The 23,308-nt window shown below is 42.2% G+C and overlaps 3 protein-coding genes and 1 non-coding gene across 5 annotated transcripts in view; 1 reads left to right on the top strand and 3 right to left on the bottom strand.

Moving 5' to 3' along the window:
- whamm (WASP homolog associated with actin, golgi membranes and microtubules) overlaps nt 1-7,347 on the bottom strand; it is a 15,907-nt gene extending 8,560 nt beyond the window's left edge. Inside the window, exons 1-4 of the mRNA XM_031846029.1 lie at nt 6,707-7,347; nt 5,186-5,359; nt 3,294-3,444; nt 2,416-2,585 (exon numbers count right to left, since the gene is read on the bottom strand). Coding sequence (XP_031701889.1) covers nt 2,416-2,585; nt 3,294-3,444; nt 5,186-5,359; nt 6,707-7,282 — 1,071 coding nt within the window. The 5' untranslated portion in view covers nt 7,283-7,347. The remainder of the gene's footprint in view (nt 1-2,415; nt 2,586-3,293; nt 3,445-5,185; nt 5,360-6,706) is intronic.
- On the top strand, nt 6,830-15,553 carry fsd2 (fibronectin type III and SPRY domain containing 2). 2 transcript variants are annotated; one of them, XM_031846031.1, is made up of 13 exons: nt 6,830-7,519; nt 7,987-8,596; nt 8,774-8,869; nt 9,175-9,408; nt 9,617-9,639; nt 10,015-10,136; nt 10,863-11,027; nt 11,193-11,327; nt 11,484-11,637; nt 12,299-12,432; nt 12,945-13,077; nt 13,172-13,348; nt 14,414-15,553. In XM_031846031.1, the coding sequence occupies exons 2-13, from the start codon at nt 8,315-8,317 to the stop codon at nt 14,661-14,663; spliced, it is 1,905 nt and encodes a 634-aa protein (XP_031701891.1). In that variant the 5' UTR covers nt 6,830-7,519; nt 7,987-8,314; the 3' UTR covers nt 14,664-15,553. The 2 variants fall into 2 exon arrangements, with proteins under 2 accessions (XP_031701891.1, XP_031701892.1); XM_031846032.1 differs by having other exon boundaries at nt 6,831-8,093; nt 8,337-8,596; nt 14,414-15,552.
- On the bottom strand, nt 14,834-23,308 carry LOC116382757 (KH homology domain-containing protein 4-like). The gene is made up of 14 exons (XM_031846033.1): nt 22,633-23,308; nt 21,432-21,699; nt 21,210-21,329; nt 20,961-21,034; nt 20,284-20,336; nt 19,971-20,167; nt 19,260-19,468; nt 18,804-18,864; nt 18,456-18,513; nt 18,020-18,243; nt 17,447-17,551; nt 16,714-16,799; nt 16,511-16,629; nt 14,834-16,094 (listed from the first exon to the last, which is right to left on the bottom strand). The coding sequence occupies exons 1-14, from the start codon at nt 22,659-22,661 to the stop codon at nt 15,964-15,966; spliced, it is 1,734 nt and encodes a 577-aa protein (XP_031701893.1). The 5' UTR covers nt 22,662-23,308; the 3' UTR covers nt 14,834-15,963.
- Nucleotides 19,563-19,694, bottom strand: LOC116383251 (small nucleolar RNA SNORA47). The gene has a single exon (XR_004212758.1). It is a non-coding gene; the product is annotated as a small nucleolar RNA SNORA47 (small nucleolar RNA).

Raw genomic sequence — 23,308 nt, 5'->3', positions numbered from 1 at the left:
TACCATACGTTTTGATTGAATTAGCTGCTGGTTTCAATTCCTATTTATTTTCTTCCCCCAGGTCGCACGTGTGTCCGTGAGAGTGCGCGTGCACCTCTGTGTCTGTCCACGGCTAAACAACTCATTCTGCTGCAGCAAACATATAATTTCATGTCTCTATGCCGCGTACACGCAACACACCATAAACCAACCTTCTCAATGCCAAGGGGGGAATTGTAACAAACTCATATCTCATACTCATGGACTTCGCCTTTTTACAATCTCGATAACGATAGAAGCCAAGTTTTAAACTTATTTTAAGGAAACGAAGGTTGACTATCCTGAAAACAATTTTAACGAGCAAAACATTCACTGAAATGTAGAATTTTAAGACTTCCTATTTCTAAAGGATTTAAGAATGCAAAATCCTCAGACATGTCATTCATTCTTTTATCAGTAAACTTCGTCTGAAAAGACGTCTGGAAAGACCCGAGCGCACGCGCAGTGCCAACTTGCGGGTCCTTCGCTCTCGAACATTATTTTCAGGTGCGCTCACCTCGCGCCGGCGTCAGTACGGCCAGCGTAACGGAACTACCGGTGCTCACGCGGCTGCTTACCTCTCGGCTGCAGCACTGCGGCTCTCTTTTACTGTTTTGAGTGTTTGGCTAACGGAACTACAAGTATACACATTGCTGTAACGTCACCTCAGGCAGCCTGGTGAGTTTAAGTTTGTTTTTAAGACGTGTCTTCTACCACACAGTCTTAGTGGTCTAACACGACGACTCATTCATCGCCCCTTGTTGTTGTTTGAATTAAGTGTGTTGTACAAAGCCTTACGGCCCATTAGTGTCTGGCCATGTATGGGTTGTATTCATTCAGTAATTGACACGACATAGCAGGGTAAACACAGGTGTAATTCATAAAATGAATTATGGCACCATTCTATTTACCATAATTACAATGTTATTAATTACACCTGTGTTTACCCTGCAATGACAGTGGTCGATCTGCACTCTACTGATTGCTCCTTTCTAGTTTCAGTATGCAATTAACTTGCAGGAACTTGATACGCTAACCTCTCTCAGAGATGGTGAGGCAGTTGCAAGCAGTTCAAAAAAAGATTGTTCTTGTTGTGTTCAAAAGCTCTTTGAATGATCTGGGCTTAAAGTCAGCTGTCGAACTGAAACATGTCTAGTGGAACAGCATCCTTTCATGACGTCTGCAATTCTTATTTCTTGCCTTCCGAGTTTGATTTCTTGACACTTGCAATTGCTTGTGAGACTGCTTGGAAGTGTCCTTAAACGTGATAACAAAGAGTTTTCAAAATAATCTCTTTGCTTTCAATTACCAGGTGAAGAACAAAGGATCTGTGCTGGATAACCTATCTCAAGCCAGGTTTGATATCTGCAAGTTTGTTTTCACACTCTGATGAAATGTGCTGAAACCAACAGCTACCCGCCAGGTAGGAAAGTAATGTTAAGTGTGCCTGATATGTAGTTAATGAGCTGACTCATTCAAAGCATATATGTGTCCTTAAACTCTTTGAATTATGTCAAATATAAATACACACACACAGTCAGGATATGACACGAGAACAGTAAAGAGTGAATTGATTTGAGATATTACACAGCTCATCCCAAGCGTGTATGTATGTATGTATGTATGTATATATATATATATATATATAAAAAAAGGCAGACACCTTTACATGTATATCTATATATGTAAAGGTGTCTGCCAGCATACTGGTGCACTCAAAAGAGCCACAGAGTCATGTTGCCACCAGCGACATGACTCTTTCAGAGATTTTGCGTAGGTGTAGCTTACTGATCTCATTTTCAGTGCTCACACACAGCCGCCTCTGTTAGGGCTCATTTTGATTTCACAGTGGTAGGTGCCACAGACGCATGCTGATTTTTTTTTTAAAGAGTTTAATCAGGTGAATAATGCAGCCACATGAAGGTGAAGGTGCTCTCTGTATTTTTCCAAAATGCTCAAATGTGCAGCACGACAAGCGCTTTGCTGCTGTTTACCCAAAATACACGCTCCCCACCCCTGTACTCGGAGGTATGCATCTACAGTAGCTGGCACGTTCAGAGTGTGTATACTGACACAGATGCACTCACTTATTCATCCATGCAGGTTTTGGGGATTCTCTGTTTTTACAGAGGCTTTAAAAATAGATCAAAGGACTAAAGCAGCCATATATTTACATCAGACTGGAATACCAAGGGAAAGATTCACTGTGTCACATCTCTACACACTCACAACCACTACAAAAGCAGCGTTGCCTTGGCACTAGAGATGAAGAGCTACTAAACTAAAGCCTTAAAACCAGAGAGTCCGATACACCATTATAGAATCTGCTGACTAAATACAGAACCACCAGAAAGGCTGTGGTTTGTGTTAATAAAAACAAAAACGTAAGACACACACCCTTTGTCTGATGCCGTCTTTCTTGCGGTTGAGGCACATCTCTGCAGCTCTCATATGCTGCAGCGTTTCTTTGGCCAAAAGGAAGCGCAGTTTCTCCAGTCTGGGAGCTGCAGACGCCCAGGCAGCAACACCAAAACGGCACTTATCCTCCTCCATCTGCTTTAACATACCTGAACAGGCACACAAGGGCATCACACAAAGCACATATATGTATGTATAAATACACATGTATTAACCCGGACAAAATACCCACGGGTACTTTTACAAAGTTGGACTTAATCAACTTGAGTTAGTCAAAGAATGTCAGAGTTCATAACACGCTGTTATGCGAGTTTTGTAATTTATGTTCCCGAACAGATTCCCTTGTCTCTATTCCCCAACATATCTTTTTAGGCATAGATGTGTTACTTTAAGTAAATGCTGGGTTTACAGGCACTTAGACACAGCAACAATTGCCAGCCATATAGATTGTAGAACGAGTGTGTCCATCTAAAAGGTTTATTTATTGTAAACATCTCCCCTCCGATCAAGGTGGGAATCCACATAAAGAAATGGCTGCCAATCGTTTTTTATTCTCTTCGTTTTCCTCCTTCCAACAAGAATATAAAATGCTTAATTTGAGCAGGACGTGTATCCCGCAGCACAATTATCTGGTATATTATTATATAAGTGCTCATTTCTTTTAGATTAATGAGTGTATTTTGTGGACTTTTAATAATTTTAATATATATATGAAATATATCATAAATATGATTTGTTTGTCTGCAGTTGTGACTCTACTGCACTTCATTTCCTGAGTGCTGAGGAATGACAGCAATAGAAATCATTCATTAATTCATCCACACACAAACAAGAGACATAAACACAGCAACGTGTACCAGCCAGAGCCTTTGAAGTCTGTGCAAAGTAGGTGACAGTGATGTCCTGAATTGAGGCGACTGCATCTTCTGCTTTCGTTCTCCACTCCTCCGCCTCCTTCTCCAGAGCTGCAATTCTCTTAGGACCCAAGTCCTCAAACTCCAGAGACTTCTGCAGAGACCCACGGCAAGAAAAACAGTGGACAACTTTAGGCTCTTGGATGGAATGCAGACACTTAACCCACATATACAGCGGGTAAAATAAGCATTGAACACGTCATCATTTCTCTCAGTAAATATATTTCTAAAAGGTGCTATTGATATGAAATTTCTACCAGATATCAGTAACAACCAAAGTAATCCACACATACAAAGAAAACAAAACAAGTTCAGAAATAATTAAGTTATGTGTAATAAAATGACAGTGAAAAAGTATTGAACACGCTTACTGAAATGTATTTAATACTTTGTACAAAAGCCTTTGTTGGTAATGACGGCTTCAAGATGCCTCCTGCATGGACAAACTAGTCGCATGCATTGCTCATGTGTGATTTTGGCCCATTCTTCCACACAAACGGTCTTTAAATCTTGAGGGTTTCCGTGGGCCTCTTCTATGAACTCTGATCTTTAGTTCTTTCCATAGATGTTCTATTGGATTCAAGTCCGGTGATTGGCTGGGCCATTCTAGCAGCTTTATTTTCTTTCTCTGAAACCAGTTGCGTTTTCTTGGCTGTGTGTTTGGGATCATTGTCTCGCTGAAATGTCCACCCTCGTTTCATCGTCATCATCCCGGTAGATGGCAGCAGATTTTTATCAAGAATGTCTCGGTACATTTTTCCATTCATCCTTCCTTCAATTATATGAAGTTTGCCAGTGCCGTATGCTGAAAAACAGCCCCACACCATGATGCTTCCACCTCCAAACTTCACTGTTGGTATGGTGTTTTTGGGGTGATGTGCAGTGCCTTTTGACCTCCAAACATGGTGTGTATTATGGCATCCAAAGAGTTCAATTTTGGTCTCATCTGACCAGACTATATGGCCCCAACACTGCTCACTGGAACATTCAGAAGTTTAGAAATCCTTCTGTAACCAATGCCATCAGTATGTTTTGCAACAATAAGATTATGAAGGTCTTGAGAGAGCTCTATGCTTTTACACATCATGAGATGTTTCTTGTGTGACACCTTGGTAATGAGGCCATCAGTTGGGACTGAACCAGCTGATATTAATTTGCACTGACAAGGGGCAGGAGTGCTTTCTAATTGCTGATAGATTTCAGCTGGTGTCTTGGCTTTCCATGCCTTTTTGCACCTCCCTTTCTTCATGTGTTCAATCCCTTTTCCCTGTGTCATTCCATTTTATTACACATAACTTAGTTTCTGAACTTATTTGTTTGGTTTTCTTTGTATGTGTGGATTACTTGGCGTGTTACCAACATCTGGTGAACATTTCATGTCAATAGCACCTTTAGAAATATATTTACTGAACAATGGTGACGTGTTCAATACTTATTTTACCTGCTGTATTATACATTCAGCTTTTAGTAAAAGTTTGTTAAGTGAGAAAATCAAATTTGACCTCATATTTTGCTTGAATGAGACATAAAAATATCAAATTGTGTCAATCACTTCACCATCATGTGTGTACAGGTATGAGAGGAAACAGGCCAATCCTTCCATTAGTGCTGTATGAGTATTGTGTTGTCACTAACAAAGCAGGCTATTAGTGGTTGCACAGTGATACTTAGTCGAAGAGAGACTGTTGCATATCATACAAGAACTAGCAGCACATTTAAATTCCTGATGAGAATAGATTCAATATTTAGATACCAAGACAAGCTGCATAATATGTATATAATCATTCCCCATATCCTGAAAAGGCCACAGCTGCTAAATACATGTCTGTAATTACCAGGATCTCCATCTTGTAGAGGCAGGCCAGCTCTCTCATGTCCCTGAAAGGCTGCAGCAGGTACTGGAAGAAGGTGGTGGCCACGGTGGCCAGGTCCTGGTAGGCCTCGTCCTCTTCCTCGTAGATGCTGAGCAGCGCGACCATTCGGTCTGCTCTGCCATGACTCTGCAGAAGCTGATAACATGGAAAACATACACACCATTACCTGGGTTTATTCTGAGCCCACAGCCGAGTCTTGGGGATAATATTAGTCCTTTCAGAATAAGACGTTTAGAACCGGGTGGGCTCAGGGTTGACCAGAGAGGTCAGTGGTTCATTACCACTGGATTACTGGAGTCATCTCTCTGACACTCACCACTGAAGTCTCCTCTAACGTGTTATTAACAAAGAAGTGATGACACCTTTAGACCACAGACCTAGGTCAGCTTGATCAATACCTGAAATGCTGTCAGGTAGAGGGGAGAGTGAGGTTTTGTATTTAAAATGTAACGAGGTTTAGCTGTAAGATTTAATACAAATTAAATATAATGCCACAAACTATGGTGTCGAATCTGCTCTCTGACGCAGTGTCAACAAAAGCATCACACGATCTAAAAGTGTATTTATTGCATCACTATTGCATGTGATTGCATTCGGTTGTAGTGATGTACTGATGCTGTTTACACTGTACTCTCCTCCAGTGTCTCGTATCACTTGGCTTTAAACGTGGAGTGGATGGCTGTCATCATACTGTAAGGCATCTGACCATGATATTTACTTGTGTAACAAGCAAATGGGGTTGTCAAGGTACATTCCTTTGTAGGGCAAAAATGACTGACAAACAAACAATGCTGCCGCTGTTGCAACATCCACAGCTTTGGTTGAACACAGCAAGCCAGCAGAAGGTTTGCTGTGTCATAGTTGACTTGTAACACCACTGTGTGGTGCTATTCCTGCTACAGAGGTTTCCCAAGCTGAACTAAATCCTCCATCCCTATTATTTCATTCAAGTAAAACTGAAAGTACTCGTCTGGCTTGTGCAGGTGTATGTTTGAGTGCATAAAAGATAGGATTCTTAGTCATATGGTTTTGGCTGTGATGCACAGAGGCCAGAGACGAAGATGGTAACATGGACAGGCCGGGGGGAAAAGCATAAATCTATTGATATTCAATCATCAAAACGAAACATGATCTTTGGTTCTGTGGAACCTTCAGTGCTAGAGTACAGTATGTGTCGATAATACACACGTAAAACTACTGCAGTCTAATACAGCAGCTACCTTCTCAAAGGGTATAATGGTACATTTGTTGTCCATCATCATGGACACAAATGAAGTCAACAAAATGTGAATATTGTATTGTGTCACACTAAGAAGCGTCTCTAATATTTAGTCCGTCCTCGCTGATATTTTGACACAATATTAGAAACACCTCCAAGTATCAAAGTATTTATTGCAGGGTTGTTGTATTAGACTGCAAGGTGTCCCTAATAAACTGGAGTGTGTATACAGTGTGCATGGCCCCATGTGACCCCCCTCTCACCTGTCGCACGAGGCCCTTCGCCCTCGACATCTCCTCCTGCATGGTCTTCATCTTGAACTCCTGTAGGTTCTCAAAGTACTCATCGACATCTCGCTCATCCTGCGCGAACAACGTCTCGAGCACAATTTTCCGTCCGCAGATGTCGATGGCTGTGCTGAAGTATTTCTCGAGTTTCCGACAGGGCGAGTCAAAGTCCCTCTCCTCATCGTCTTCGGGACCGAACCTCCGATTCAGGAAGAGCAAGTCCCAAATGTTGCTGTCTTCGAACTCTGACAGATCCGGGAAACACGTTACCAAGATGTCTGCCACGCATTTAAACTGCTGGTGGATGTGTCTCAATTCGCACACGGAAAAGAGTCCAGCCCAGCTCATCTGAGGGTCGCCAGGAGCCACTTCGGCTTTGCGTTTCTGCCGCTGTAGCGTCCTGTTGTGGCAGGTGACAGCGAACTTGCACTCGATGACGTTCCACTGGACGATGAAGCCCAGCTTAAACGTCTCGGCTTCTTCAAATATGTTAGTTTTAACGGCTACCCAGCCCTCCAGACTGTCCATCCGCTCGATTTCTACGTTGTTCATCTTGAAAAGAAGTCTTTCACTTTGGCCTCCGAGAAGCTGCTGGCTCTGTTTACAACGTCCGCCATTTGCGTGACGTAAGCCGCCTTCAGGGACCTCGGGCATATCCAGAACTGTGGAGAAACTGGTCATGAACGGTTTTACAAATGGATTAATCTGGTGTTGTTGTCACGTTTATTGATAAATGTCGCACATTAGTTAAGAAACATAAGTACAGCACCACTCCGAGTGTTGGTTACGGTACGTGTATCGCCTCATCTTGCTTTTCGTGTTCAGCGGGTCAGTGTTCCTTCATTCCTAACGTCAAAGCAACAGTTATGGAAAAAGTGCTAGCTTTGGATTTTGATTACTGAGGTACCTAAAGAGCACGCGGGGGCTCCATCCGGATATTTCTGATGCACAAAAGCCTTTAAATGACCTAGTTGGGAGTTTACGAGGAGCCCTGAAGGCACCATAATGTCCCCTGTATTGTGTTCAACTTCGACCTTTAAATCACATGTTGGGGGAATTCCACCTCCTTATCGCAATAAATGAAAGCTGAAACCGGTTTCAATGTTTACAGTGTAAACAAAACTGATGCCTATAATTAGTTTAAATTGTAGGCCTACGTTGTTGTTTTTTTAATAAATAAATAACTAACTTCCAACATTGATGTTTGGCATGCCTGTGACATTTGAGCAATCCGAGTCGGTCTATTTCTGTCACAGCTTCTGGGTGAGAGTTGGTTACAGCTGCTTGCTGAGCTGGTTTGTCGGAACACCACTGTTGGCCTGAAATGGCTGTTTAGAACAGACTGGGTTGCTGAAGTATCGAGGTAAATATGCTCTCTGCTGCTCGTTCATTATTGATCATTTAAGAACAAACTGATTGTTCTGCACATGCAAGTTGCTTGGTTCATGTTTGAAGAGTGTAGTTTTGAGATTTCATATTGTGTTCATTAGAATAGTGGTCTCAATCTAGATCTATAGATTAGTATAGGTAAGAACAGGAAGGGTTGGAGTAAAATGATTTTTTTATCAGTGACTTGAATCATAAATGGATTGTAAACCTCCCACAGTCCCTCTCATGGACCTGTATGAGATCAGAGGAGGCAGACTGGATGTGATAGCAGAGGAAGCTGAGCACCAGGAGTTAAGCAGAGAGTCGACCACCATGGCAGACAGAGGAGCGAGGGCGACCCGAGGAGTTTCCACCTTCCAGAGGTCTTCTGTTGGCACCAACGAGTCCCTTACCTTTGAACTCTGGGAGGACAGCCTTCCGTCTCCCACTGGGGCACAAGATGGACATGATGATGTGTTTAAAGAGGGAGAAACTGAGGTGGGGACACTAACTTGGCTTTGGCCCATGATGCATGAACGAAACATTTTCTGTTCAACCACAAAGGTTTCTTGGGTTTAAATAACTTTTTCTAGAGGGGCTTGGTGCATAAATGCAGAACCAGCACCCCTAGAAAAAAATGTGACATGTGAAAGTGTGACTTTCAACTGTTTCCAGAGTGAGATCGTAACGACCAGGAATCGTCTGCAAGGGAAGGTCGCTGAGATGGAGAACTTTGCAAGTCATCTGGAGGAGATCTTTCTCACTGTGGAGGTAAAAGTCATTGTCAAAAGACTTTGGGTTTAGTAAAACAGTTTGTTGTAATGTGTTTTGACATTGATTTATTGTTCTATTTCTGAGTGTTTGGGAATACTTGTTTTATTAAACTTAAAGACAGAAATTCAGTTCCAGATTTCAGTTTTGTAAATCCATGTGTGTCTCCTGAACGGCCTGAACATTTCATTCATTGCCTCCCTTGATCTTCCATCCTCTCCTCACTTTTCGTTTCCTTCCACATTTTGTTTAATACATAACACATGTGCAAACCTCTTGCTATGATCATCTAAATGTATGTGCAGGAGAATTTTGGCCGTCAGGAGCAGCACTTGGAGCAGCACTACAACGACGTGCTACAGACGTTGTCTCAGCGATACGACGACAGGGCGGCTGGACTGGAGGAGGAGAAGAAGGGCAAGATGGAGGCCCTGTACAAGCAGCTGCTGGCTTGTGGTCAGGCGATGGATGCCTCCAAGGAGCTGATTGAGACGGCCCAGGAGGTCTACCGCAGCCAAGACAAGAGGCTTTTCCTCAAGGTGTCCTAGCTTGTGTTTGTGTGTGTCCTAGCTTGTGTTCGTGTGTGCAGCCGTATACGTGATGATAAATGGTTTCAGACGGGGATTTAGCCGTCATAGTCCAAAAACAAAAAACACGACTAATGGGATCTGGGATCTGGGATATGAAATGTTGATGAGTATTTCTTCATTTATATTTACTTAAATTTTCTTTGACGTTTATGGACAGGCAGTTAGTCCCACCATCAAAAGGTAATTATGACGCTGCTCAGTGAGTATGCCACATGGTGTGACCCGGCACTGGCCGTGACTGCAGTGTGATTTCAAATGACTAACCGTTAGTGGCACAGGGCCAAGACTGTTTCCGTGTGTTTTTTGCCTTAAGTTTCAGACTAATATTATTTAAGTAGACACATTTTCAGCGTGAAAGTAAATTCTTGGCCTTGGAAAAAGTAGTTTGACATAAAAGTCAGTGCTCAAGGTCCTCGTACGAGCTTTTTGCACAGCATTGAGATTTTTTTGTCAAACTACTGACTATATTTTGAGTGATCCAAATGACACAAGCAGCTTTACCCTAGATAATACATCTTATTATTCAAAGCTCGTTTTCTTCTTGTACTAAACCAGAATCGAGGAGTTTGCCATAGAGCAGGTTGACCTCACGCTGTCTACAAGTCTCGAGTTTGACACCCCACTTGCTGACCTGTCAGATGTCAAAACCATGATGGACTCCATCAACGTTGTCCCAGGTCTGATTTACACACTGATCCCCCAGTTCACCTGTTACCCATCGAGCAATGACTGCGTCTGTACAGCACACAGAGTCGAGGTTCATTGTCTTGTCAATATCTTCAGAGTTGTCTTTGACACATTGGGCTCTGGACAACTGAGACAGTCTATAGTTAAAACAGAGAAGTCTGTGGTGTGGTGGTTGCCCAGGGATGTGTTTTTATACACAAGGTAACCGCCAGTGTGTCAATGATCAAGTGATGTTACCACCCATACAGTGTTTTAAAGACTGTTCAATAAGGAGAGAACATTTGTAAGTCTGTATAATATTTATTGAGAGAGTGTGGTGACTAGACCCCATTGATTTGAAGCATCTTCACTAAGCAGAGGCCCACATGAGGATAAGAGATGGGAGTCTAGATGCTGGTGTGGTGTAAAGCCAGCAGGTGGATGATGGGGATCTCCCTGAACATCCTGGAGGTGATTGTGGTGATGGGGAGGTGGTGGGTTGCACAATAGTAGGTCTGAAACACACAATTACAGGCTTAAAATGACAAGCGGTCTAAAGGCTGGTTTGACCTGAGGAGTCGCGAGCAGAAAGATTATTGATCAGATCTGGTGAAATCTGAATTGTGTATGTAGGAACTGACCCAAAGGTGTCAGTGTTTAAACTATCCTAATGTACCGTTATCTCACTTACTTGATTACAGAACTGAGTTAATAATGTTTCTCTAATATAAAAACAGCTCCGTCTGCCCCGGTCATCAACCCGCAGATGCCCAACTCTGCCACCCAGACGTCCCTGCGTGTGTGCTGGAGCTTGTTCTCCGACGACACGGTGGAGTACTATGAGCTGTACTACAGACCAGTGCTGGAGGACACGCCAGCAGACAGCACCTGTGCACCACATGGTATAACACAGTCACATTGCATGGTAACACCATCTACTGTCGAAATGGTATCTGCTGATGTGGGAATCTGTGATTCCTCTTAAGGATACTGGGGACGTGGTTTTGATCAGAGCAGCCAGAATTTAAATCTCTGTTGTTGTTGTTGTTTTTTTGCTTTTTTTTCAGTGAGCAAGGTAAAAGTGAAGGAGACCCACTGCGCAGTGACAGATCTGCTGCCGAATGCTCAATATGAACTCTGGGTGACTGCGACCAACACCACAGGCATCAGCCCAGCGAGCGAGAAGACCTTATACATGACAGGTAATACATGTTGCTCTCCTACAAATACATGAGGAGTTATTAAACTTGTCACGCTCACGGCAGGTTTGTTCTCTTATTTTGTAATCACTCCAGCCTCTCATGATTGATGTTTGAGAGAATACTATCTAAATGGTTGATTCCTCTCTCTCTCTCTAGTGCCGTCGCCTCCAGTGATCAAGCAGAGGGAGTGCACTAGCTGTCCAGAGGCTGCTCTGATCCGCTGGGAGTCGGGGAACACCAACCCTGTGGACTCTTACACTGTGGAGCTCAGTGAGATGGGCACTGATGGCGCAGAGAGCGGCATTGCTGAGTAAGAACTGTGTTATTAACATACACCTGCAGTCGACAGATTCTACATAGAAACCAGCACAAGTTTCACTTGTGCTTTTATTGAAATATGCCATGTTTATTTATAAGAGTTTGCACACAAAGGTAAACTAAAAATAGCTCTACTGGATTTTAAAATGCATCTTCACTGGCCTGTCCTTTTAATAAGGCTTTTGCTTCATCCATAAACAGGCCTGTGTTAGTGCTTGCCTGGGGTTTTTGAGGTCCCATGGCTATAGAGCTGCTGAATCAAGACACACTGTCCTAGAAAATCTATTCTTAGCTTCAGCTCCTGCAGCACTGTTGTGTTGTCACATTTGGGGTCATTTTCATTTTTCAAGTGGTCACTTCAGAGAACAGTCAAACCCATTCGTTTGACTAGCCTGTGTTTTTCTGCACAGAAGAGGCTAAACATTATTAACTGAAATGAGTCTGTGGTCCAACTATGACACAGTTCTTAGTGAAACACCCCATTTATCCTCCGAGTATTTCAAAAGTTGTGAGACAAGATGTTATTTCAAGGCTTTACACTCTGGGAGAGGTATGGGAATTTAAGACAATCCAAAAGGTTGACATCATTGTCCATTTAGTATATTTCAAAAGGAAATGATATCAGCCTTCTGTCTCATTGGTTAATCCTTCAGGTCGGTAGTAGCCGTGCCCACCTGTCAGTGTCTGATCCAGCTGCAGACAGGCCGCCGTTACCTCATCTCTGTGAGAGCAGTCAACATCGGCGGGCCCAGCGACAGGAGTGACGTTATTACTGTGTCCACAACAGGTGAGACGCACTGTGGATCAGCCTCTTCGTGGTACTTTTGTGTGAGCAACAAAAGGTACTTAAAGCATTGAAATAAAAGTACTTCATAGTGTCAGGCAACCCCTTTGTGAGTCCTGATTCCCAGGTTGGGAACTACTGAAGTAACTTGTAAGTGATTGAGGTGGTCATTTTCATATAACTTTTTTCAACATATTCTGACTTTTTCCAACCTAATATACAATTTTTAATGACTTTCTACATAATACATTAACTAATTTATGATTTTTTTGACAGTTTTTTGCCCTTTTTCATTATACTAAACTTATTTTTTTATTCCCTGATCAGGTTTTTTTTTATAGGTAACTTAATATAGCTGTTCAAAAATTGCAGTGGAGTAGAAGTTCAAAGTAGCATCGAATAGAAATACTCAAAAACAAAGTGCATCAAAAGTGTATTTAAGTACAATACTTTATTAAATGCACTCCGTCACTGCTTTTTCACCCTCGTATGATGACTGTCATTTACCTGTGCAGGCACATTCTTCTACCTCCTGGAGGACACCGCCCATCCTTGCCTGTCCATCTCTGAAGACGGCTTCACCGTGTTTTATGGAGACGAGGAGCTGCCAATTAGCGCCATGGCCTTAGATGATAACACTTTTACCAGGTAAAGCATACAATGGCTGCTTGTGTGACGGGAGATAATGGGAACCTTTTAAGGTTAGAATACAGATATGTAAAATAAGACTGTGTGGGTTCAGGTGTGTAGCTGTCCTGGGGGATATGATCCCAGTGAGAGGCCGGCATTACTGGGAAGTTGAGGTGGACGATGGGACGGAATTTAGGATTGGAGTTGCGTCCGTGGACACAGAGAGGAACTCGTACCTCGGAGCCAACAACACCTCCTGGTGTATGAGACACATTCTCACTCCATCCAGGTAACAGTGGATAGAAATAACTTTAATGTTCTGTAAAACATAACGGATTTTCATGTGCTCTATGTCTGTGATTGGTTATGACGGTACTTTTGAGGGCAGCACCACTGCTCCCAAATCAGTCTATAAGATTTCGGGTTTTTAGAAGTCTGAATTGACCCCAAACATAAGCAACGTTACACCACAGGTTAAGACACTGTAAAGAAAAGTAATACATGTTTGTGCATAGCTTATTACTTAAACATGAAATATTTGCTTTATGGTTGTTCCCGTATTTTGTCATCTTCATCAATGTCAGTTTGTGGCAGAAGGATGGGTTACCACTTTCCTACATACATTACTAGATCTACATTTCATGCTTTCAGTAGGGTCAGAAGAGAAAGCTACTCGGTTAAAACATTGATTTTATAATTATATTAATTTTAAACAAACAGCAGTGGGGTCATTTGAATCCCAAACAATGAATTGTAAACAAAGTTTCACCAAAACACAAAGGTTTGTATAATGATGGTTTTCTGCTCAGTCACTTGATATGTTGTACAAACTGGGAAGAATGCTGAAAGCACTTTACTGACCAAGTAGAAGCAGATTTGATACAGTAAGTATTCTGGTCCAGAGGGAATACTATTGGAAACTGGGCCAAGACTTTATTTTTAGCCTCCAGAAATATTCCTTTCCAAAGCAAATAAAGTGTCCATCCATGCAACGCTAAGCCGACTGAAGGTAGAAAAGCCCACAGTTCAAAATCTCTTACTTCATAAGTGTTGCTATGGCAACTTTTTTTGGGGAACAAAGCAGGACAGTTGAATTGTCACATTTAGCAAGTCATTCAGTGCGGCACACCACACACAAGCCCTGAATGTGGTTCCTTTTGTGGGCATCTTCTTGGTGAATCTGCCTACACACGACCACATTTCTCATTTCCTTTAATCCGCAGCCACTTGAAATCCTGTTGGCTCATGATTCAGCCTCTGCTTTACAATGATCCCGACAGGATGAGAGAAGGAGCTTTATATTTAGGACTACTCTGCTTTACACAATCATAATGTTGCCCTTCTTTCTGTTCAGGCATAAATATGAGTTTCTGCACAACGGCTGGAGTCCTGACCTGAGGATTACAGTGAACCCAGTGCGGGTAGGAGTGGCTCTGGACTACGAGAGGGGGACGCTGTCCTTTTTTAATGTGGATCTGGAACAACACCTGCACACCTTCCAATGTCACTTCCAAAATTATGTCCACCCCTGCTTTGGCCTGGATAACCCCGGAGCTCTCACTGTACACAACCGCATCGAGGCTCCCGAGTATTCATTCATCTAACGCCAGCAACCAGATCCACATTTGACCTGGAATAAAACCTACGGCCGGAAGGAAGTGAATTAACTGGTTTTATTACTTACCAACTTCTTCGGTAGTAGCCCCAATTAAGAAAACTAACTCTCTGAACACCCAAACTCCCTCAACAGTACGTGTGGAATCCAAAGACCAGGGACTTTCAGGTGTTTTTATTATAGTATTCCATGGGAACAGGCAGACACCATTTTCCAAGATAAGAAAAACATTTCACTGAATTTTACAATATGTATTTATAATATCAGTAACTGCAGCAGACCAAGTGTTTGAATTCAGACAGGATAGAAGGGAATTGTATTTGTATCAACAAGACGCTTTTGAAAATGAAAAAAAGTTTTAATAAAAATCCCTTTGGAGACATTATTCAATTGTATTCACATCTTAAAAAGGAAGAACCCACCCTGAATACCTCCACACTGTTAAAAGTGAATAGTTAAATATATTTTGTTAACGGAAGATGTTTCTGCATTTAAGACATTAATAAGTGCATGTTATAGAGTCAGAACCTGAAAATAAAAAAGGGCTTCTACCAAGTCCGTAATAACACAAGGGAGAAAAACAGTACCCAAAAAAAAAAAAACGACTTGTTCCTCAAAATGTCCCAATTAGCAGGACGCCACAAGTTGTGCGGCATCTTAAGTCATGTGGCTACACACGCATGCACAATGCCTAGTTGGCAGGCCCTCTATTTTAACAGCTGCTATATAAATGGGCATAGATTTAAATTTTCCCATGGGGAGAAAAATAAATAGAATAGAAAGCAAAAGCTACACCAGAATAAGTAAATAAAAACCTTTCCCCCATAAGAGTCCAGGAAAGCACCAAACATCAGAAACTGGTGATAATTCAAAGACTAGTCCAGTGTTTTTTTGCATCTTCTGCCCGTTGACAACGATGCTGTAATGTTCGTATTGATTGTCAACCTGACAGTGTATGAAGCATGGTCACACGTCTTTAGTCCTAAACATTGATGTCAGTACATCAAGTGGAACCAGACATTTGTGAAAAGGTGTCCCAAAACACCCTTCGGTGATGAGTGAAAAAAAAAAAAAGTCAAACGTGGCTTGGAAAATAGACAGCAATAAGATATTTGTTCTCTGAACTAAATGGGGTTAAAACACGGCAAAACACTGGTTTAGTCCTTAAACAGTGTTTGAAAATATGAGGGTGGATTTTTCCTTTTATGGGGTTTGAGTTGTGTTGCTTTACTGAAAGTAGGCTTTGGGTCTGTGGGTATCCTGGACAGTGGGGATGGATGGGGCAGGGGCTATGAGTGATCAGTCTTACTGCTGCGTGTCCTCTCCTCCTCTTCATCGGAGGAATCTCCTCCGTAGGGCACAAGCCCGGATGCATCTTCGTCCACTTTAGTCTTCTTCTTGCTCACCTCCTCCTGAACAGCTGTAAGGAGCACAATGAAAAAAAAAAAAAGGGAGAAGAGAAGGTGGGAGAGGGGGAGAGAAAGCGAGAGACGACAAAAAGGAAACCCATTGAGGAGCCCCATGTTAGCGGTGGTTTTCGAGTTTGTTCGATCCACAGCCGGGGGGCGGGAGGGAAGATATCAAATGAAACGGCAGCAGAGCACACATCCATAACAGGCAGGTCCATGGACACATGTTGAGAGAGAGAACACAAGGGAAAGACAAAAGACATATACAAGAAGAGCATGTTAGTGGGTTCTACCAGTGGAGAGAGTCATACAGGTGTCCGCTCCTCCTCCATGGGGGGGTGTGGGGGGTGGGGAGATGCCATTTCATGCAACAGACATGTCTGAGCACTCAGGCTCTCTGAATATTGGGAGATAAAGAAATGCATACCCATTGACGCGGCGATGCCAGGCACACCAACCGGATCTTCTGTCACCGCGTGTCTTGGCCTTTTGCGGGCAACGGGGGCAGGAGCCACAAAGAAAGGCGGCGGAGGAGGCATCAGAATCCTGGAGAGAGAGAAACATCAGCATCTACACCACACCATGTTCATGAAGAATAATATACAAGGGAAATAAGATCTATTCACAGACCTTTGTACTACTTTCTCCTCTCCAACACTGGAGGCAGGAAGTGCAGACTCTTGATGAGCAGGACCCTCTGGAGATCTGCTGGGAGGCTGAAACAGAAAAGTACACATTTAAGGCGATTCAAAACTTTATAAGGAAATGGTTTGACCCACAGGAAACAATTGTTTCCCCCGATGTTCAAACCTTTCCAAATGCTGAAGGCTTTATTTTTAAAATAAACATTTTCTCATTCTCTAAAAATGTTAGAAGTCACATAAAAGAGCAGAGGCATCATTCAAACCATTTCTAAACTCCCTCAATTTAATTAAAACCTTTACAGATGCATCTCAAGACAGACAAGAATATGAATTTGACAGAGCCTAAGTGTTGATGGTAGGAATTTCCAAATGGGCAGCATTGTAAACAGTGTTGCAGCTTAAAGCCTCGTCTGTGGTAAAAAAGTGTATAAAGGCCATTTGTGTTAGGGATGGTCGTTTGATGTTCAAACTCAATTAGTCTAAAAAAAAAATAATCAAGAGAGCTAAAGAGAATGTAGGATAAACAAACTGACTTGATACTTTTTATGGAATACAAGTGTGTAATTCTACATTTTTCACGATTTTGCAGTGATAATTGACACTTCTCCTCTGAATGGTGAAGACCGGATAGTTAAACCACCAGCAGTAGCTCAAACTGGTCAGTCATTAAAAAGAAAGAAAAGGCTCTTTCAGTGATGTGAACACGTGTCACGGCGTACCTGTTCTTCCTTAGCCCCCTCCTGGAAATGACGCCTGGGACTTCCCGAGTCAGGGGGGGTGTTTATCGCTCCTTCAGGCTCCACCGTCTCACTGCTGCCAGGGTCCTTAAGTAGAGCAAAACAAACACACACACACACCAATGCAGCAGCAGGAAGCAGCAAGCTAAAACTCCTCAAAGTGTCCCGACAACATAATATGACATAGATGAAGTTTGTGGCGAGCAGATTTAAAACTCTTGATGAAATTAGTAGCTGGTCAATTTATTAGTAGCTGGTCAATTTATTAGCCAACTAAAGCAAATTACCAATACATAATTTAAAATATTTGACCAGCTTTATATAATTGCAGGATAACCACTGCTTCATCTTCTATAAGGGGCGGGAAGTACCAAAAAGCTCAAACTGGTAGAATAGATATCCGCACACTTTCAGAGATACAAGGTTCTTGCTTTATACAACAAAATAAAAAAAACATGTTTTTAGCATTTTACAAGTACAATCAAATCAACAATATAACTAATACATGAACGCTGAAAACAATCATTAGTGGCAGCCTCGATCTTTGGCATTTACCTGGACGAGATAGGGATGCGGTTTCCTAGGACACACCGGATACTGAACCATTGCCTGAGAAGATGGAGGGTTTGTCGACATGTTAGAATGACTTGAGGGACCATTTGCATTACTCCAATAACCACTGGCTCCTGAGTACGCTGAATAGCCGCCAGCATACCCATTATACCAGGACCCCTGGCTAGAGTAATTGCTATTAGGTGGAAATCCATGTGCTGCGTATGCTGAAATGAAAGTATAGAACGTGGAGTTAATAGCATATATTACATGAATCAATAACGGTGCATTGACAACTGTGAGGTACTAGTTCAACCTATTGTTGAGCCTCTAAAGACGTCGTGGGATGATTAATCACCACAAGCAGAATGCAGTCAACGAGTACCTGATATTTGGTCACCCTGTTGGAATTCGTTACAAGCCATAAAAGAACACTTACGTTGTGTTGAGCCGGTGGCTGTGTAGTTTGTCACCATACGGGCGTTTTCATCTCTCACCTGGAGAGCCAGAGAAAACAAAAACTATGTAAGGAGCTAGATAACAATCCACAAAGAGTGTGCTGATAAGCTTTCGACAGCTAACGAGTTGCATTGTGGGTAGGTGCAGAGCACTCAAAACCTATCTCTGGAGATCAGGTGGTTCACGCTACCACTTTCACTTTAGGAGGTGGGTATCGGTGAAAACCATACGCTTCAATAGTTTCACCTTCTTAAACCTCCCATTAGGCCCTCATATAATCCAGTTTAAACTCACACCTGTATTTGTGGCGACGATATCATGAACTTACAGTTTCCAGCAGACTCTCGGTGAGTTTCTTCGCAGACTCCAATCCAGTGGAATTTGGGTGGCTGTAACACACAAGGCACCACGAGTTAAACACTGTGAAACAGACTCAAGACAGAAGTAACACAGCAAATGGAAAGATGTTCAGCATTTATATGGAAGCAGGGCTCCAAGATGGCCGTGTCACAAGTGACACAAAACTTAAACCTTGGGTTGACTTCATTAATTCAGACAAGTAACTTCTTTACACCAAGCAAGTCAAGTGACGTCCGGTTATGATTTACGGAAAATGTTTCAGTAAATCAAAACTCCTTTTTGTGGTTTCCTTTCAAAAACAAACAGGTCTTGTTTCAACCGCAAACTCGTGTAGTGACCCGTGGATCTCCCTCTCTGGTGAACTACTGCCAATAGGAAATTTAAAAAAAAGTGCGCCAACAGTGAGCATTTGGAATGAACATACCTGATGTAGACATAAAGAGGCTCAAAAGACTCTCGTTTGGATGCTTGTTCAATGTAGCCGGAACCTTTTCCCCGGAGAAAGACTCGAGCCCCTGTCTCTGTCTGGATGTGACTCAGGTATGAACCTCCCGGACCCTCGATCTTTTCGTTCACATTGAAGAAGGGGAACGTCTGGTCCAGGCCCACAAAAATCTTTGTGTGCACAAAACTCTGTGGATAGGGGGAAAAATGTGACCCATTATAATGACCTGCATATTTAGGTTGTATATTGACATCTAAAATAAGTTTGACTAGAAGCAGAACAGATGTGTTAGCAGATGCAGAAGTCCGAGGCTTTTCCCTTCAGACCAGGGATGTTCTCTCTGCTGCTTACTTTGGGAGGTGGGTATCAGTGAAGGCAACATGGTCTTCATTTGCCTCACTTTCTTAACCTCCACTGGTAAAATCCTAACTCACAGACAAGCAATATTCAACACAAAAAGACCTGAGCTGTATCATCAAGTGTATTCAACATAACCCAAATTTTACTTCGCATGTAATTATTTCATGTGCCAATGTTGCTCATCCATGGAAAGGTGGAAGTAAATCCCTCCTATGAGGCACATCGCAGAAATATTTGCAAAGGTAACATTTTAGTAATTAATCCCGAGGAACAGAATGTCACCACCACTTGTGGAGGGGTGCACTTTGATAGACGTCATGTCTTTCGTACCCCCGAATGAGGAGCGGCAGGCCGATGTCCTGGCACCGAGTTGGTGTTGGGCATCCGTGGCACGGGTGAGGAGTTGACGAGGCGAGGAGGCTGAGGGTAGAGTGTGAGCGGAGGCATAGCGGGCATCTGCTGTCCTGATGCGGCCGAGGCCCTCAGCAGGTCCTCGGAGATGAGCTCCTTTATCCTCAGCACAGCCTCTGATTAACAGTCAACAATGTTTGGACATCAGCTTACAACATGTGTAAAACAATATTAGATGAAGACAATGCCAGACTACATATTAAGCAGATTTTTTTCTTAAAGTGCAACTTACTGTTGACCTGCTCCTGGTTCTTTCCCTGGACATGTAAATACAAAGATCTTTGTCTAAAAGAAAGCAGATCAGAAATGTCATGGATAACTTCTGAGCTCCTCCAAACATTTGTTTACTCAAGAAATCATTTTATATGGCAACTGATTGATTATATTTGTATTAGATAAACATTGCACTCCTGGTAAATATGTTGAGATGTTCTTGGAGAGCAATAAGCAAGAAATAAGACAGTTTATCACTATAATTGCAAAGAGTTGCATTGTGGGTAGGTGCAGAGCACTCAAAACCTATCTCTGGAGATCAGGTGGTTCACGGTACCACTTTCACTTTAGGAGGTGGGTATCGGTGAAAACCATACGCTTCAATAGATTCACCTTCTTAAACCTCCCATTAGCAAAGATTTAAAAAGGACAGCAATTTTTGTGCAGCTTGCGACTGACTATTAGTCAAAACTATGATAAGATCATCATTTTTTTTCATTGAAACAAATACATACCATATTGTCTAGTCCACCATCAAGTTAGCCCTATATATGAAACATCAGTGTATGGAATACTACTTCTGCAAAATAGATATGACTATGTTTTACATATTGAGGTGAATACAAGTAAAGAATAGAACAATAAACAAGGAGATTAAATCACTGGGATGAGGGCATCCCTAGTTTTTGTACACACCCTGCTTTTCTCTTTGCAGCATCAGGCATGTAATGACCTCTCGTTGAGACGACCGATCCACTAAACTGTCGAATCTGGGGAAAAAAAAAAAAAAAAAGGAGTAAATTTGATTTAAACATAAGAGGGATTATTCATCTGGATATTTAAAGCTGTTTAAGAGCCTTCTTAATCCTTTTCTCACATTCCCCATTTGCTTTTACCCAATGTCGTGTGTCAAATGCAACACCACCATGGTCACGGTCCACTTACCTCCTCCTGTGTTTTGCCTTTAGTAAGAAGGTCCCTGCAATTTAGCGGCACATCGTTTATGTCGACCTCTGTGACCGCCATTTCTTCTGTGGCGGATGCCACGGAAACATTTGGGACAGACTACAAGACATGCGAAATGACAAGGAAACGGTAAGCCCCCACCAATAACGCCATAAAACCAGACAAACGGTTATTTGCAACAGCTGTTTAAATCATGTGCACCTTTGCAAGTAACGGTGGAGGAGTCAACAGCTTTCCTTTTGCCATTAACATGGCATTTATTTTAGCAGCCATGGCCGCGGCCAGTTCAACTCCACCCTGGGGCGCTGGCTTTTCTCCCGTCTGTAGCGGCTGGGAAGCTGTGCTGTTTGAACCAGCAGCGCCGACGACTCCTGATAACGAGTGGGCCGCATTTTCACTACTCCTCTGCTGCCTCACTTCTACACTTTGTTTAGGTTGGGCTGTCTTATCCCATCGGCTGGTTAGGCACCTAAAAAACAAACAACAACATACAAACAATTAAATAAGCTAAACTAAATCACATTTACTAAACCCTTTTTACTACAAGAAAGTCACCAGGTAATGGACTTGCTATTTCAATCTTGAAGATGTGTTGAATCTTAGATGAGTAGCAAAAACCTCTTTAAGATTAAAATGGCAACTTCTGTGCCTTTGCCCAAATACTTTTTAGATGCAATAATTATAGTTTGATGAATCAGTCGTCAGATAGGACACGGGTTAAGTTAACACATTATTTGTCTGCAGTTCGTGAATAAATACTTTTGCTCGTAAAATACCTACACAAAAAGGGATAGCGCTCAACATTAGGACAACATTTCAGACAGCAGTGCTAATAATAAAGGAGTATCTTATCTTAACATATGTGGATCGCGGTTCATTGCAGCCAGTCGCGTAATGTTTTTAAGTTGCGTTAAAAGTTAAGCTAGGTTTAAAGCTTTTTTGACAATAAACCACTTGTGGCTTTGAAGAAGATAACACCGCCGTTTATATGTAGCGCCAAATACACAGTCGTTGTAGTATCTTTAACTGTTTATTGGCAGCTAAGCTAACAACAGCCAAAGTTAGCTGATGCTAAAGCTAACACTGAGCTAGCTAACCTGCTAAAGTAAGTTACGAGCCTGTTGTTGGACAATAGCATTACCATAACAAATCCAGTTAAGACTTAAGGGAATATCGTTTCGAGTATTTTGAATGCTGCACTCTGGTCAGCATCCTCGTGTTACACAAGTGATATCACGCATGCTAGAAGTCATTAGCAGGCCACAACCATGTATGCTAGCTTGTGGATTAACACGATAGATAGCTTTAGCTTGGCTAGCTTACTATTCAGTGTTTTTCTGAGCTCATATTACTCTAGATACCTAATGTATTCATACAAAAACAAACCATGCGGGAAACTTACGGTGTTTGTCCAGTCATTCCCGAAGACATAGCACAAATTGGCTGTCAAATTAAAACAGTTTCTACTAAGTTAACGCTGGACGACGGGAGCCATCGGTCTGCTCCTTCTGGCGCCGGCGACTTCTTCTGACGACTTGTCGCAAAATCTGACTTGGCGGAAGTTAAACTGTTTTCCTGTTATGTAACACAATCTGTTACGATGTCCGATGATTGATTAACATCGTCGGAAAATAAAGTTTGAGATTGGCTCCGGGTTTTCATACAATTGATTTAAAATGTATGACTAAGCGTAGAGAAATCCAACCATTTTGACGAGTGTCATGATCATGGCGGGATTACGCTACTAGTGGGGCCATGAAGAGCATCTGGGCCTCCATTAAAGCTACATACACATTACACATTACAAACTCCCGTCGGCTCCAGCAGATTCGCAGTTCAGAGTTCCCCTTTACTACTTGGTTTGATTTGGTTCATTGGCAATATTCTAATAATACATAATATCAAACTTTGTCATGGATGTCAACAACTTTCAGGATTTTCTTCAAGTCAATCAAATTATCAAGACAGGCTTACACTGTCTGAAATTATGAAATATTAAAAATAGGACCCATGTCCAGGCAATGTACTGTGTCTGGAAATGGAAAATCGAGCATTATAAGTACAACATTACACCACCA

This window comes from Anarrhichthys ocellatus, unplaced genomic scaffold (assembly GCF_004355925.1).
Source record: "Anarrhichthys ocellatus isolate YVR2014 unplaced genomic scaffold, GSC_Weel_1.0 scaffold6, whole genome shotgun sequence".
Lineage (NCBI taxonomy): Eukaryota > Metazoa > Chordata > Actinopteri > Perciformes > Anarhichadidae > Anarrhichthys > Anarrhichthys ocellatus.
Note: the sequence above shows the minus strand (reverse complement) of the source record. Positions and strands in the feature narration are given on the sequence as shown.